This window comes from Chroicocephalus ridibundus, chromosome 3 (assembly GCF_963924245.1).
Source record: "Chroicocephalus ridibundus chromosome 3, bChrRid1.1, whole genome shotgun sequence".
Taxonomy (NCBI): Eukaryota; Metazoa; Chordata; class Aves; order Charadriiformes; family Laridae; genus Chroicocephalus; species Chroicocephalus ridibundus.
Window position 1 is genome coordinate 57,634,564 of NC_086286.1, and position 14,596 is coordinate 57,649,159.

General features: G+C 43.6%; 1 protein-coding gene across 5 annotated transcripts in view; it reads left to right on the plus strand.

Moving 5' to 3' along the window:
• SASH1 (SAM and SH3 domain containing 1) overlaps positions 1-4,610 on the plus strand; it is a 567,620-nt gene extending 563,010 nt beyond the window's left edge. For all 5 annotated transcript variants that reach the window (XM_063329265.1, XM_063329267.1, XM_063329266.1 and 2 more), the window contains one exon: positions 784-4,610. In XM_063329265.1, the coding sequence (XP_063185335.1) occupies positions 784-1,044 (261 nt within the window). In that variant the 3' untranslated portion in view covers positions 1,045-4,610. The remainder of the gene's footprint in view (positions 1-783) is intronic.
• The last annotated feature ends 9,986 nt before the right edge of the window (positions 4,611-14,596 follow it).

Consider the following 14,596-nt stretch of genomic DNA (forward strand, 5'->3'; position numbering starts at 1 on the left):
TAAAAGGACTGACTACTGGTAAAGAAAGATACCTGCAAAGTCCAAGTGCAAAAGTGCTCCCTGCGTTCACCCAGCAGGTACAATGTAGGTAGGGGTACTACAGGGGCAGGAGGCACCTCCTCCTGTCCCAAAGGAGGACAGTTAGTAGTTGAAAGGAAAGCGGATAGCCCTCTCTCTTGACTCAAAAATAGTCTTGACAGTCTAAGCAGACTGCAGGCAGTGGTAACAGAGACTTGCTTACTAAAGGTGGCATGTATTAAATGCTTCTGTACTGAGATCTGAAAGGGTTTACACTCCTTTTTCATTTCTCAAGCTATACGATTGTCCACTCCTCCTTAGCAAATGCAGGAGGGAGAAACAGTCAAAAGCTTTCATGGCTTTTTATGTGAGAACTTGGTCTGTCTGAGCAGCTAGTAGGCAAAATTAATATTTGCTTGCTTTACTGAGAAATTAAATGGATCACCATGGAAAGTCTTGTAACTGGGTATTTTTTGCTGATCTCAAACTAACTCAGACTGGCACATGATGGTCACCCAAGCAGCTGGATACTGCCCACTGCATCTGCATTGCCAAAACCGTTGCTCCTGTGCCAAGTGGTCTTAGCCTTTCAACCCACACCACTCTCATACTGATAAATGTGACGTGAGAGAAGTTGAAACAGCTGCTATGAAATTCTACCAGTTTGGAAGAAAAAACAAAAGAAGACTTGCTGTAAAACAAGCAGTTATGTTTAACATTAAGGGTTCTTTTCTTTTCTTTTTTTTTTTTTCCATTACTGTCCAGATTCCAAGTGGAGGGCTGACTGAAATTTGCCGAAAACCTGTATCCCCGGGACTTATCACCTCTGTATCTGACTGGCTGATTTCCATTGGTCTACCTATGTATTCCAGCCTGCTCACAGAAGCAGGATTCAACACACTGAGCAAAGTGCCTTCTCTGTCACAAACTTGCCTTCAAGAAGCTGGCATCACAGAGGAAAGGCACATAAGCAAGCTCCTGGCAGCAGCAAGACTCTTCAAACCTCTTGATCCAGAGGCAATTTAACATGCTCCACAGTGTGGCATTGCCTGGTCGAGAGTCCACTGCTTCTTCCTGCACCAATATTGTTCTAATTACTTCACATAGCTAAAGGGATCAAGGAACCGGCTCCCAAGGACAGGCAGATATCTTCTTCAAAGGATATAAAATGTTCCTATTGCTGTCTTTGGCAACTGAAGGAGAAGAGAAGCAACCACCAGGTAACACAGATGTGGTAGTTCCCTCCCCCCTCACTCCCTTGTAAAGTACTCTTATTTCATAAAGTGCACAGGGTTGGCCTGAGAATTGGACAGCTTCACAGAATTAAGGGACCCTTGCACATTTTCCACAAGTTTGTGAAAGTAATACTAATAAATAGGCCCCGTTTCTATGGAGAGCTCCTTAGGTTGGGGGTCTTCTGTACATCTAGGTTCCAAGTACCTGGAGTCAGTCCTAAAGACAAGGTACAAGCCAAGGTGCAAATTTGGAAATGCCTTTTGGTTATTTTAGCAGTCAAGAGCTGAACACAAAGCCCCCCGGTCACCTTTGCTGTTGCTTGGTATAGGTCCCCATACGCCACAAAGCCTTTAGCTAGGCCAAAGTCAATGGACTGGAATTAGGTTTCAGTATGGGCCATCTCTGTCACTCCAATGCAACTAACCCACGGAGAGTCAGAAAGCTTCTTTTTATTTGTACAGAGCTGAGGTCATTTTTATAACTGCTTTCTAGCAATCAGCTTTTTATTTGCCTTAAAATAAGCTTTTAAGCAGTTACTTAGTGTTCACTTGCCTGTATTCATGTTTCCCAAGCCTCGTTTCAACCTGTCACCCTTCAGCTGCACTTAGGGCGATTTCCAGCTGAAGTAGCTTCTATAAAATGCCTCATCATAACACCTTCTGTGTTGTAGAGATGTTTTTACAAATGCAGGGTTATGCTAGGTTTCGGTTGTCAGGCTTAACTTCTTGTTCACTACAGTCTGCATTTACTGTTGTTACTAAACTGTTCCAAGATATACTGCCTTGTATATATGTAACTGCTTTTCATTTAATCATATTCTGTGTACTGTGTTATACTGTCAATCATTATGCTGCAGCTTTGACTTGGTATCCTGACCGTATCGATTCCAAACAGTGGGTTTCTGCAAATGAAAATTCACTTGTGGGAGATAAAAAGCATCGGAAAAGCAAATTGTGTCCCATAGACATCATCATCAGATCCAGTAATTCCATTGCATGGGTGAAAAAAAAAATCCAATATAGTCTTATCAATTACACTGTAGTTTTACAACAGTTGATATCCCTTATGACTGCGTTAATGTTACCTCTCATTGGAAGAGAGCGTTGTTCTGGCATATGTGATGAACCATTTTTCCATGATGTAATGATATTTTTCTGACTAAATCCATGTAAAACGTTCCATTCGCATATGTGGCTAATGACAGATTTTATTTTTCTATATGGGTACACGTTTTATATACCAAATACAGATTATCATGAATAGCACATAACTAGCTTTTTGTTTGGGGTCTATATATGTTGTGTCCTTCGGCTTCTTATAGCGCAAATGCTCCATGGAAGACAGAGCAAGCTTACTCCGGCAGATAAAGGGAGATAGTACAGAAACCTGGGCACAGGCCAGGACGTGTGGCTGTTTCCAGTATCAGTTCTGACATCAGCTTACTGTATAAAACCAGACAAGGCACTTGACTTGTTTGGTGCCTCAGTTATCCCAGCCTCATATCAGGCTAATAACACTTTTTCCTGATAAATTGCTCTCAGATTGATGAATAAAAAATTGTGGTTATTCCATGATTCTGTAGTATATATAGTCCTTTCATGGTCACGTTTTAAGTCAGATGAACTATGCATTTTACTACAGATGATAATCCATTTGGCTCCTGGTAGAATTGATAGGTGCTAGGTTTACTTCCCTTGTTTCGTATTTCACCACTGTCTGCTGCACACTGTCATGTGAAGGCAGCTTAGCCACTGACCTGTAACTTGAAATTGTTCTCAAGCAAAGCTCCTCTGGATCTGTTTCTGTAATGTTCTCCTTGGTGTGTGGATAATCAGCATGTTTAATATGACAGCATCAGGAAACATACAGCATAAGTGGTTTGCACAGCTGGTGAATATCTAAAAAGGGGGGGGGGGAAATTAAGTGTCTTTATAATGACGATGATTTGTCTGTTGTTCCTCTCTGAGGCTTACATGGCGACTATCAGTAAGCAGGAGGTGGAAAGAGTATTGAGACTTCCTGGGATTGCTGGCAGGGGCCAGAACTGAGTAGAAGTAGACAGCAGCTGTATTGGAGCAAGGAAAAAGTCCAAGCTGGCTATATGCAATAACAAAGGAAACAAATTTCCTCGTGTTGCAGGGAAGGCAAGTCACATAATAAAGCTCTCCCATATTAACTACTTTCCCTCTCTCTAACAGAAGGAGAATTATGGGAATAAGCTGAACCTGTGTGCCAAAAACTCTTTGTAAATCCATAATTCTTAAATGATTACGTAGCCCAGGGAAACCAAATCACACCCATCAGGACTAGAGTGAGCAGTTTGGGATTTGTGAGTTTTAAGAGTTGCTTTCTTTTTCTTTTTAAGACTGTGCTCTGTGGTCTTACTTGAATTACAATTTTAGTTTATATTTTAATCTAAAAAAGCCTTAAGCTTCTCAGTGTTTGAGCTTCCCTGCTGTGGTTTCAGTGACCTGTGGCGTCCCCCGAGCAGGTGAGGCGGTGCGGTATGAGAGCCATAACCTCTTACATTTTCTTGCAACCGTTCAGTGCTCTAAGCAAAAGTTTGCTCATTAATTCTTGGGAAGCACGAAAGAAACCTGCTGCTGGAATCCTAATCTGCTCTGCTCAGGCTAACGATGTTAAGTATCTATCCATTGTACCGTTGTAACTCAGACAGCTATTTAACGATAGAAGCAGCAAGCCCATAATATTACCAAATCCCATCATAACCGTAAGCTTCGATCGATAACCCTCTATTACTACCCAGGTGGCAGTGACGCCCGGAGTTCCCTGTGCTCTCTTATGAGCCTGGCTTTGAATGGAGACTGGGAGCATGATCCGAAGCACTAAACGTTGCATTATTCAAACAGGTCATCATCTCTGAGAGCAGCAATAGTGGTCGATTCACCAAGTCACAGCTGTGCAGTTGTACTGTATTATTTTTAGAATAAATAATACTTTTGGTCCAAGATACTTTTATCTTTAATTGACGCCCTTTGGGGAATCAAAACTGTCAAGCAAGTTATGTAACAACTAACAAAGTTGCACTTTCTGTATATGAAATCAATATTTAAATAACTTATTTTTCTCCATTTGCTGTTCTTAAATGATGTAAGTAGCTGTAATATACCAGTACTCAATATGTCCTGCAGTTTGCTTCAACCCAAGAAAGCTGTGTATTATAAAGAAAAAAAAAAGGAAAAACAAAATATGAATGTGTAAAGATTATTGTGCTGTTACATTTAGCAAAAAAAAAAAATGGTTGACAAAAGGGTTTTCCTGTGTATCAAAACTTGTCTATAATTATATGTCATACTGTTCATAGATAAAAAGTAAATAAATTTCCTTGGTCTCTCTCTCTTTTTTTGGTTGTTTTTAATTTAGCTAACATATATTCTATTTACTGGTCTGGTAGCAGTGTCCAGCTATTTAATTTCTTTGCTTGTTTCCCAGCCTCTGTCCCTCCAGTTTATCCAGACTGTAGTTCCTCACCTTGTAAGCACTCTCAACACATACCCACAGCAGGAGAAAAAGGTTAAAAAATAAAAAGATTAAAAGCCCTGATAATCCAGGACTAGAAGCAGCCCTCAAAATGTGATTGTGTGGGATGTGAATCATCACTGTCCAAACCTTGTCTCTTACCTCCCATGAATGCCCAGCTGCTGGGCTCAGGGGCATGTGTGCGAGAGGTCTCCCAGGTCTCCCCTTGGGGGATTTCCTCTTTGCAATGGGATAATTAAAAATTGATGGAACCAGAGAAAGAGTATATGAGCATAATGCTCTGGAGTTGTAGTTACAGCTCTTGCCTGCAAGAAGGGATTTCAAACCTGGTTTTCAAACGCAGCTCTGCTTTGTTGGGCTGGCGAGGTTCTCCCCTCATTCCGGAGAGGGCGGCTGTGGCTCCCGAGCAGTCAGGTAATCTCTGCAGTCTGTGATAAGATGCCAGCGTCCAGGTTTTAGGGCAAAGGAGCCTCAGGACGTGACTCTTGGCACTTCCTTCGGGCTCACTTGAGTGACTTCTCGCTTAGTGTTGGTCTAGTTAAATTTGCTGTGTAATTAATGGGTATGCTTAGCGTCCTACCAGAGTGCTGGCAGGTCCACGTGGCAGCAGTGCACCATAGCTGGAAATTAATCCTGTGTGGATTTAGCCCTAAGTAACAAGGGTGGGCTGTGCCTGCATTAGCTGTTGTTAACCGGAAGCTTAACTCTGGAAATGACATAAAGAGAAAGCAAACAAAAGATCTGTCGTTTGGGTTGGATCCAGACAGCTGAATCTCCGGTTCCGCTCAGGCAACGCTCCCATCAGAACTGTACAACGTGGCAAATGCTTCGTGGGAATGAGGGAGCGTGTCAGATGTGAACTTTTAATTTTTTTTCTTCTATTAATATCTCTGGGTTCAGCTGAGGACCGGGCTGCTGCTGTGGTGTGCAGCAGAGGGCACTGCTCTGCTGGCCGGAGCGGGGCGCTCAGCTCAGCCCCGGGGACTGCAGCTGGCTCAAATGCAGGCCGTTTCCAAGAGTCTCTCAAGTAACAAAACAGAAATAAAAACAAAACAAACACTGCACAACATGAAAAAGCCCGAGCGCCTGCCATTTCTGCAGCTGGAAGGGGTATTGCTTCCCTTCCAAGGCTGCTGTGGTCCAGGATTGCTTTGGGAGCAGCTGTAACACAAAGCCCCTGTCTCTTGCTCTCAGCGTTTTGCTGGTGCGTTTGATCCCAGTGTGTGCTAACCACCATGGCCACTGCCAAAACCAAACACCGTCACCCCCCACACACACATACGTATCCTTACTCTAAAAGTTCTCTTTCCACTGTGAAGTGTTTGCAGCAGAAAAAGAGACGTGGGAGAAACGTGTTAAAATTCTCGCTACTAATACTTACAAAAAGAAACTTCATGCCTGAGCAGAAGGTTCACATGTAAGCCCATGGAGACTTAAAATCTGTGAATGTAACATTACACGTACCACCAGCGCTACCTCGTCAGACTACTAAAGGGTAATCATTTAACATTCAGGAAGTAATATAAAGCAAAAGTCTTATTTGCTCTTAAGCTTGCCTTTCGCAGGCACTGCAGTCTTTCATTGCATGAATGGACATCATTATTTTTTTCCTTCAATTCTGCAACGCAATGAGTTTATGCTGAATTTATGCCTGTGTGACTGTGCTTACAGCTGTAAGTGTACTAGCCATGTTCAAGCCCTGACCCCAGAGCTCTGCTATTACTGAGATTCTGTCATTTCCAGTGGGTTTCAGCCCGGATCATGCAGGAGAAGAATTTTTACACAGGTAAATGAACTTATAATATTCCCCACCAAAAAAAAAAAAAAAACAAAACCAAAACAAAAACCCCCACAAACAAACAAAAAAAGAAACCACTTTAAAAACTTTTCTGGACATTTATGGAATTAGAATGCTTCCAAAAAAGAGTCAGACTAGAACAAAGCCATAGGTCTTATTTCAAGGGAACCTTGTTGCTTAGACGGCTGTGGTTGGAGTTCATAAAAACTCTGGGTGCCTAAGGTCAAACAGAAAGACGCCTGGTGGGATTAGTTGCTTCCAAGACCAGACAGGTTTGAGTAGGAGACAAAGGTGAGTTGAGATTGCAATTTTGCACTTCAAACAGCTTTGTTGTTTATTGAATCGAGCCTTTTAACTTCACCATCTCTGAGATGAGTCCTGCATAGGCTTGGAAGTTCTACACTTGGCTCTTCTGAGGCGGATCCCATCCCAGATAGGCAGAGCGCTTTGCATCCCTGGCAACTTGTGCATTCATTATATTGGCATATGATATTCTGAAAGTCCCACGAGTTGTATTTCTCCATTTAGCCACAAAACACATATACAGCTGTGCAAGTTTACAAAAACAAGATCTGTGTTTATGTCCACAAATCCTGCCTTAAAGAGGACACACTTGAGAATTAGACTGTCGATCTGCTACTATTTCTTTTGTTCTTTGGCTCCACCGACTCTTATGATACTGAATATATACTCACCAGGTACTAAAAATGGAAGTTTTTATGTTTTACTGAAGCATGGGTAAGCTGTTACCTAATACTAGCATTCACTAGTTCTGATTTAAGTGGCTCATTTGCAGTTAGCCAAACAAAAAGCCCACCGCCAATTCTCTGCCTCGAAGCGTGAAACCGAATTGCCTCTCTCGCAGGTTCAATCTTGGTTAAAAACAAGACGGAATGCCACCTCAACCATACGGTGAGCCATTCCCGTGCAGCGCTAGCAGTGTTACCATAACCCGCCTTTCGCTCCCGCGGCCGTACACCAGAGTGCCCCCTGGAACTAGCTTGGTACCAAGAGGTGAGGTTAGCTCAGCTTCCAGGTCTGTTCAGGTCTTAGCAACTCTACGGAGCCAAAAAAAGAGAAGAACATGGAAATATTGTGGGCCACCCTACTACACCTTGAGGTGTGAGCAATTTTAATAGGTTACAGTGGCTCCCTGAAAGCAAGATTAGCAATGCTGCTGAGCACACTAAAACGATAGGCAAACACTATATATTTTATTGTTTTAGCAGCCCCTGCCATCCACAGGAGCTGCTGGATGAGGAAGACGGCATTTGCCGATAGTGACGAGCAGGACTGCTCCTCTCCTGCCTCCCACTTTAGGTCTGCTGCTGTTACAGAGCGGCACAGGCTGCACTTCCTTATGAGCATCAAACTATCAGCGTCACAGAAGGTGCTTTGGGTATGGAGCAGTGCAGCTTCTGAAGAGAAGAAGAATGGCTTAGATTAATTCAATTACACAAATAAGCGCTTATGTGCTTAATGAAGTCATCTAACGAAACGAGATGAGAGGCTCTCTCAATTCATTAAACCACTTCCCTTTGAGAGAGACTTTTTTTATCCCCCAAGGGCTGAATTTAGAACATGCCTTGGGACCAATTGCTGCCTCCTCAGTTTTCTTCTGCACAACCTGAAGACAAAGCAGGAGAGGGCTTCGGGCTGCTTTCTAATACACATGCGAGCATGAGTCAAAACTTTGCCTTTTGACACGTAGCAAAACCTCTGGAAGGTGTTCAAAAACTTACTTTTTTTCTTTCTCTTGTATGTATTTTAACAACTCGGTCAGTTGTGTCTTGCTTCAGGAATATGGGAGGCTTCTACCTGAGTCCGTGAGGATTCGCGGCAGTTAACATTAAAAGCAATGGCCCAGGCTCCCATGCAATACCTGTCAGTGTGGAGATTTGTCTGCCCTGGAGCAGACAAGTGTCTGCAACACACAGTGTTTAACTTTGCAGGCAAACTTCCCAACCATAGATGGTTCATGCCTCCAAACACATAAAAGAAACACATCTGTCCATGCTTGTCTGCATACATAGTAGGCTGAGATTCAGCCTCGCTCCTTGCATCTTTGCAAGCTGCATCCTTCTATGTCCTACTGTCATGTCAGTTTTTTGGTCTGTGAGAAGACCAAAGCCGAGGTTTTGTCAAGTTCTGGTCTCCAGTGTATCCTTCGGTGCTCACTTAGGTGTGTGCATGAACAAAAGTGGCTCTGTGACCCCTTGTGCAAGCAGCACCAGAGGTGTGAAGTGTCATGGGGAAAATGCAGCTAACACCACACTCATTTGGTAAATACCTCGTCAGGGCCTTACAAAAATCCCACATTCAAATGGGAAACAGAGGTGCGAAAACAAACCAACCAGCTGGAGGCCCTCCAAGCTGGCAACTATTTCTGCTCATTTTTCCAGGTGTGTCTACTTTGCTCAGCACTTGTGTAGAGTTCAGTGAAGTCAACATGCTGTTTGGAGAAGAGAAATTCAGTTCAATCGGGTAATTGAGAGAAGCGCCCAGGCCAGATGCAGTCTTTAATTCTGAGTAACGTTGCTTTTGCCAGGAGCGTTGGTTCCTGAGGCACAAGAAATGAGAGGCCCAGGAGAGCAGGAAGGTAGGGTGGATAACAGCGAGACCCCCACAGACGCCATCTTCTTGATATCAGTGAAGTAAATCTAGATAAATGCTATTTAGAACAAACTGCAAAGGTCTGCCAGGTTGCAACTTGAGGCTTGTGCAAGGCTTGCGCAGTGACAGGGTAGGAAACACTTGATTTCTGTTATTTGTTTTCTACTATTTCCAATGCCATCCCCAATAGCGCTCCTTACCTCAGTTCGATCCCGCGTGTGCAGTGGGAGTAACATTTACGGGCTGCGCCTCTCTTCCTCCTTGGTGCCTGTCAAGGTGTGCCTGAGCCGCCCAAGCACGGCAGTCCCTCCAAGCAGCCCAGCCGAAAAAAAGGGCTTGGGAGGGTTTCTGGCATGTATTTTCTCTGGCTGCATTAGGGGCACAGGGGGAGGGAAAACGGATCAACCAGCTCATGGAACAGCTGAGGTGGTAGTGAGGGTTACTGGGAGAGAGGAGGGAAAGAGGAAGGAAGGGCTGGATGAAGAAACTAGTGGAAAGCCGATGACTGTCATAAAAATAAGAGCAGCATTTCTACCTTCTGGGAACACGGAGGTCTTGCATCTCAGATGAATATTTGGTGTGTATTAGACACGGCTGTGCCATGCATTTAATGAGTTAGTTAAAGATGTTTTTCAAAGAGGAACTACCTAAAAATGTAGAAAGAGAAGGAAAAGAAGAAAGTTCTCATTTATTTCTAAACACTTGTGGGACCTACGTGCTGTTTTCCCCCAGAAGAGGCATCTCGTGGCTCAGGACAATTACTACCGGACATGGCGAGACATCAGGCTCTCAGCATGGGCTCTGTTTTTATGTTGTTCTGAGCAGGCTTTCGCTAACTCCAAATCACAACAGCGTCTGATTCATCCTTTCTCACACAGAGCAGCGGGAACATAAAACAGATTGTTAGTTTTCCCAGACATACACTTTCTGCTCACTGGCTTGCCATACAAAGAAAGTAGCAGCTACAAGGTTTGTCATCACCATTGAGTCAACTACCTCTAAAACCCAAGGGCTTTTTACAAACCAACCAACCAAAATCCAAATGATGAGAGCGCACCAAATCAGCAACTCCACACTTGTTGCTAATGAGCCAATTAGACAAAAAACAGTGTGAGCGTCTCTGAACCTGCATCCCAAGGCCATTTTTTACCTCTATCAATCCATACTTTTTGAAATCACAAAACTTCAAAAGAAATGGATGAATGAAATAATGAATAAAACCTATGAGGACTTAGAGATGGGAAAGGTTATTTAATATTAGCAAAATATCCTTGAATCTCTGTTGATTTGCTGCCTTCCCTTCACTTTGTTGCTTACTGACTTGTCACCCTTTTACACAGAAGGACATGTCCTACCTCTCTTCAGGTAGCCTCGCTGGACTATGGCTTTTCCTGCCTGGAGAGCCCTGAGGTGGGACACAGCTGTGGGATGACGAGGAGCACTTCAGCCATCACTGTGTCACAGTGGCCCAGCTAGTGCCAACCACCCCCAACCTCCCTTCTGGCACCCCTAAATCCATACCTCCCCCAGCTCCCTGCTCTTGGAGGGAAATATCACCGCCCTCACCCACCCCAAACACTGCTGAAGGCTCTGGTGACCTGAGCAGGTGGGAAAGGTGGGATAGGTGAATAGTGAAGCTATCAACTGAGGGAGTGTCCACACCAAATCTGGTGTGTTCTGTGCGTCTGATGTTGCACTGGCAATCCCAGAAATGGCCCTGGAGCAATGCAAATAAGGGTAAGAGGCACAGGCACTCATACAGATCACAGTCACTGTCTGGAGAGAAGGTCAAACGGAAGGGAGAGGATTCAGGAAGTTCAGTGCAATTTTTTTCTTAAACATAAGAAATGGCTTTACAGCACTCCAAGAGCAACTAAAATTCCAAATGAGTAGACAGCAAAACTTACGTTTTTACCTCCCAAGTCTTCTAAAAATGTCAATGTAGGAGACTATCACAGAATCACAGAATCGTAGGGTTGGAAGGGACCTCTGGAGATCATCTAGTCCAACCCCCTGCCAGAGCAGGGTCACCTAGAGCAGGTTACACAGGAACACGTCCAGGTGGGTTTTGAATGTCTCCAGAGTTGGAGACTCCACCACCTCTCTGGGCAGCCTGTTCCAGTGCTCTGCCACCCTCAAAGGAAAGAAGTTCCTCCTCATGTTTAGGCGGAACTTCCTATGCTCAAGTTTGTGCCCATTACCTCTTGTCCTGTCCCCAGGCACCACTGAAAAGATCCCAGCCCCATCCTCCTGACACCCACCCTTTACGTATTTATAAGCATTGACAAGACCACCCGCCCAGTCATCTTTTTTCCAGACTGAAGAGACCCAAATCCCTCAGCTTTTCTTCATAAGAGAGGTGTTCCAGTCCCCTAATCATCTAACCTATCTTCACTTCTTTGCTAAAACAACCGGCGGCCTTTAAAGACATAAAAATCTTCCCCTTTGCTGAAAGGCACTGCCATTTCCACACACACTTCTCAAATCTTATTTGTTCTGGCGTTGTCTCATGCTGGCCAGCGTTTTAATAAAACACCAGTCAAATGATTCACTTGCATAACGTTCGCAGTCCAAATTTGCACTTAGAATATATAACTAAAGCCCCCACGGACTTGTATACAGAGAAGGCTCTTCACATTATTGACCAAGTACTGGATTGCCATCTACTGGAGAGTAAAGAAATAAAAGCCAATAAACAGAGGGCGCGTAGTAAGGGAACTATGTTGCCTGTGTGGTTTTGCTTTTAACTTTCCCTGCTTCTATACAATTAATCCAAGTCTGCGATGGCCTATAAAATTGTTTCTCTGTTATGGTAAATAACTTCTGGTCTTCACTGTCTTCAAAGTTAGACCACATAAATACTACTTTTACAGTGAGGCACTTCAAAAATTTAAATAAAAAATTGTCTTCAAAATGAGCATTTAAGGTCCATTTAGAGCTGGAATTACTAGATAAGCAGCCAGAAAAAAAATGTTGCTAAGGACTAAACCTTTCTTATTCTTGGACTTCTGAATGTATGTGAACGTTGTGGTCTAACAGTTGTAAGAATGGCTACTGGATAGCTAAATAATATTACTACTGAGTGATAAAATTGCTACCAGCAGAATTTATGCCAAAGGCAAATTAAAACAAAATATCTAAAGCTTTCTCCCTCTGCCCATCTCCTTTTGCCTGTGTAATGAATCTGTGTATTTAAGCCTATTAATATACAGTAATCTCTTGCTGCCTTCCAATATTATTTTTTTTTTTAAAAAGACCATAAAGTCAAATGCTCTTAGAAGATGATAGGAAGCAGAAGAATTAAAGTTGGTGGTACAGCCTCAGCTTACCCTACCAAGAGCTCTACAACTGCCTTTGATGAGCTGCACGTGTTTCCCACAGGATGCTCCTCTCAACCTCTGCAGAACCTGGCTCTGCATTAGGAGACCGTCCAGGTAGCAGATGTAAAAGAAGGGGGGAAAATAATAATCTATAGGACTGTGGACTGCATTACTGAGCAAGTTTGGAGCAGATATCAGATGAGGCAGGTATCTACAGTAACAGAAAGGGAGGGTTTGTAGCTGTGTCAGTTGAGGCTGGTTTGAGGCATGCCTGTAACACAGAAAATATGAAAAAAACAGATACCTTTTTAAAAAAAGACAGATGAAGATTATTGAAAGGTTGCCTGTGTTTCAAGAAGAACGTGCTTCAGCCACCACAGCTCTTGAGTCCTTCTGCCCACCTGCGCCCCTGCCTCCTCCCCATCTTTCTTTACGTCCGTTTTGTGCCAGCCCCGTATTTTCACTCCCCCTTTTGTCCTCATCACCTCTTCTTGCTTACCCTGCTTACAGGTCATTAGATCACCTGTCGGGATACTTGTTCCAGCCCATTTCTTGCTGCTGACTGCCACAGCCTTCAATATTTCTTGCAGGACAACTTATTCACTCCTTGCTGCTGAGGCTCAGCTGGTGCAGCAGGAGAAGGGATTTTTGGGGAACGTCCCATTCAGATGCTGCAGTGTCATGGCAAATCTGCCGAACAGATTTGCGTGGTGCCCAGTGCAGCCAGCATTAAGACTCGCTTTGAGCTGGACCATTTTCACTGCAAAATAAAATAAAAAAAAATCTTCTCATCATTTAACTGTTATGTTTTAGCAAGTAAACAAAAATCACAGAGGCGATACGAGATCCAGGCTTTGCCAATGTCTGTGATCATAAACCAATGAGGCAGCAAGTGCTCGATAACAAAAGAGGAATAAGTACATTTGAGGTGTTGTTTTTCTACTACTACTACTACTATTATTATTATTATTATTATTACTATTATTATTATTATTATTTCTTTCCCCCTTTTTTTTTTCTTTTCTTAAATGTTTGAACTATTTTTCTTAGAGGAGAAAACAAATCAGTCTGCAGCATAGCCAGGGGAGTCCAGCCTCCCAGGGCTGGACACTAATACCTATTAGAATAGTGTTTATCACATTAATTTAGGTTTCCCTTTTCGGAAGAAAGTACATTTCTATTCATCTCATTTATCCTGAAGACAAAGCACATTGGTTTTCTCTGCCTCTCACACAGGGCGTGCTGTATCTCTCCGAAGAAAATCTACCACACCATCTGACTCTGACCGTATTGCACTCTGTAGCAACCCTTAAGACAGAGACAAATCTCAGTGCTAAGAGTTGTGTCACTGGGAGAAAATAAAAAACAAAAAACCACTTTGCTATTGGTACAGTTATCCTCCAAGCTCCAAGTCAGGAGATCAGTCTATTGGTTCAATTTTCTGTGCAGCAGTTTGGATATTTTTCCATTTTGATGAGACTGTATTTCTCGAAAACAAAGAGCAGAAGCCAACCAGGGTGGGGAGCTGGGGAAGTTTCCAAGCAGAGCTCTGAGAGACGGTGTGCAAGAGGAAGAAACTTCAGAAATAATATTATGTATCTTTTGTCCAATAGATTTTCTGAATGGCATCAAAAGAAAAAAAATCCCTGTGGTTTGTTGTCATTCAATAACACTTCATGTAGCTTTTTTCTTTGCATCTTGTAGCTCCTACAAGAACCGATACCTCCGTGTTGGCCAGCCATGTACCTCCGAAGTCCCTTGGCCTGTGCCATCTGGGTGCCACTGTGACCCCCTCCTGCCTGGGTGTCCAGGGGAGGGCAGTGCCACAGCCGGCAGCTCTCCCCCTGCCCACCAGTGCTCGTGGCTCAGCTGGAGCCCTTTTAGCACCCAGGTCTGATGTGCAGATGCAGGTTTGGGGAAAGCCCCATGTCTGCTTGAACGCTTCCCTGTGTCCTCGGATCTAGAGATCTGGGCTTAACAGCAAACTATTACCGTCTTGATTTTGCACCTTGCTGCCAGTGGCTACTTTATATTTGCCTGAAAATGGGTATTCATGTTGTCCTTGCCTCGTCCTTGGCCAGCTCATACCACCACCTGTGGCACAGACAGC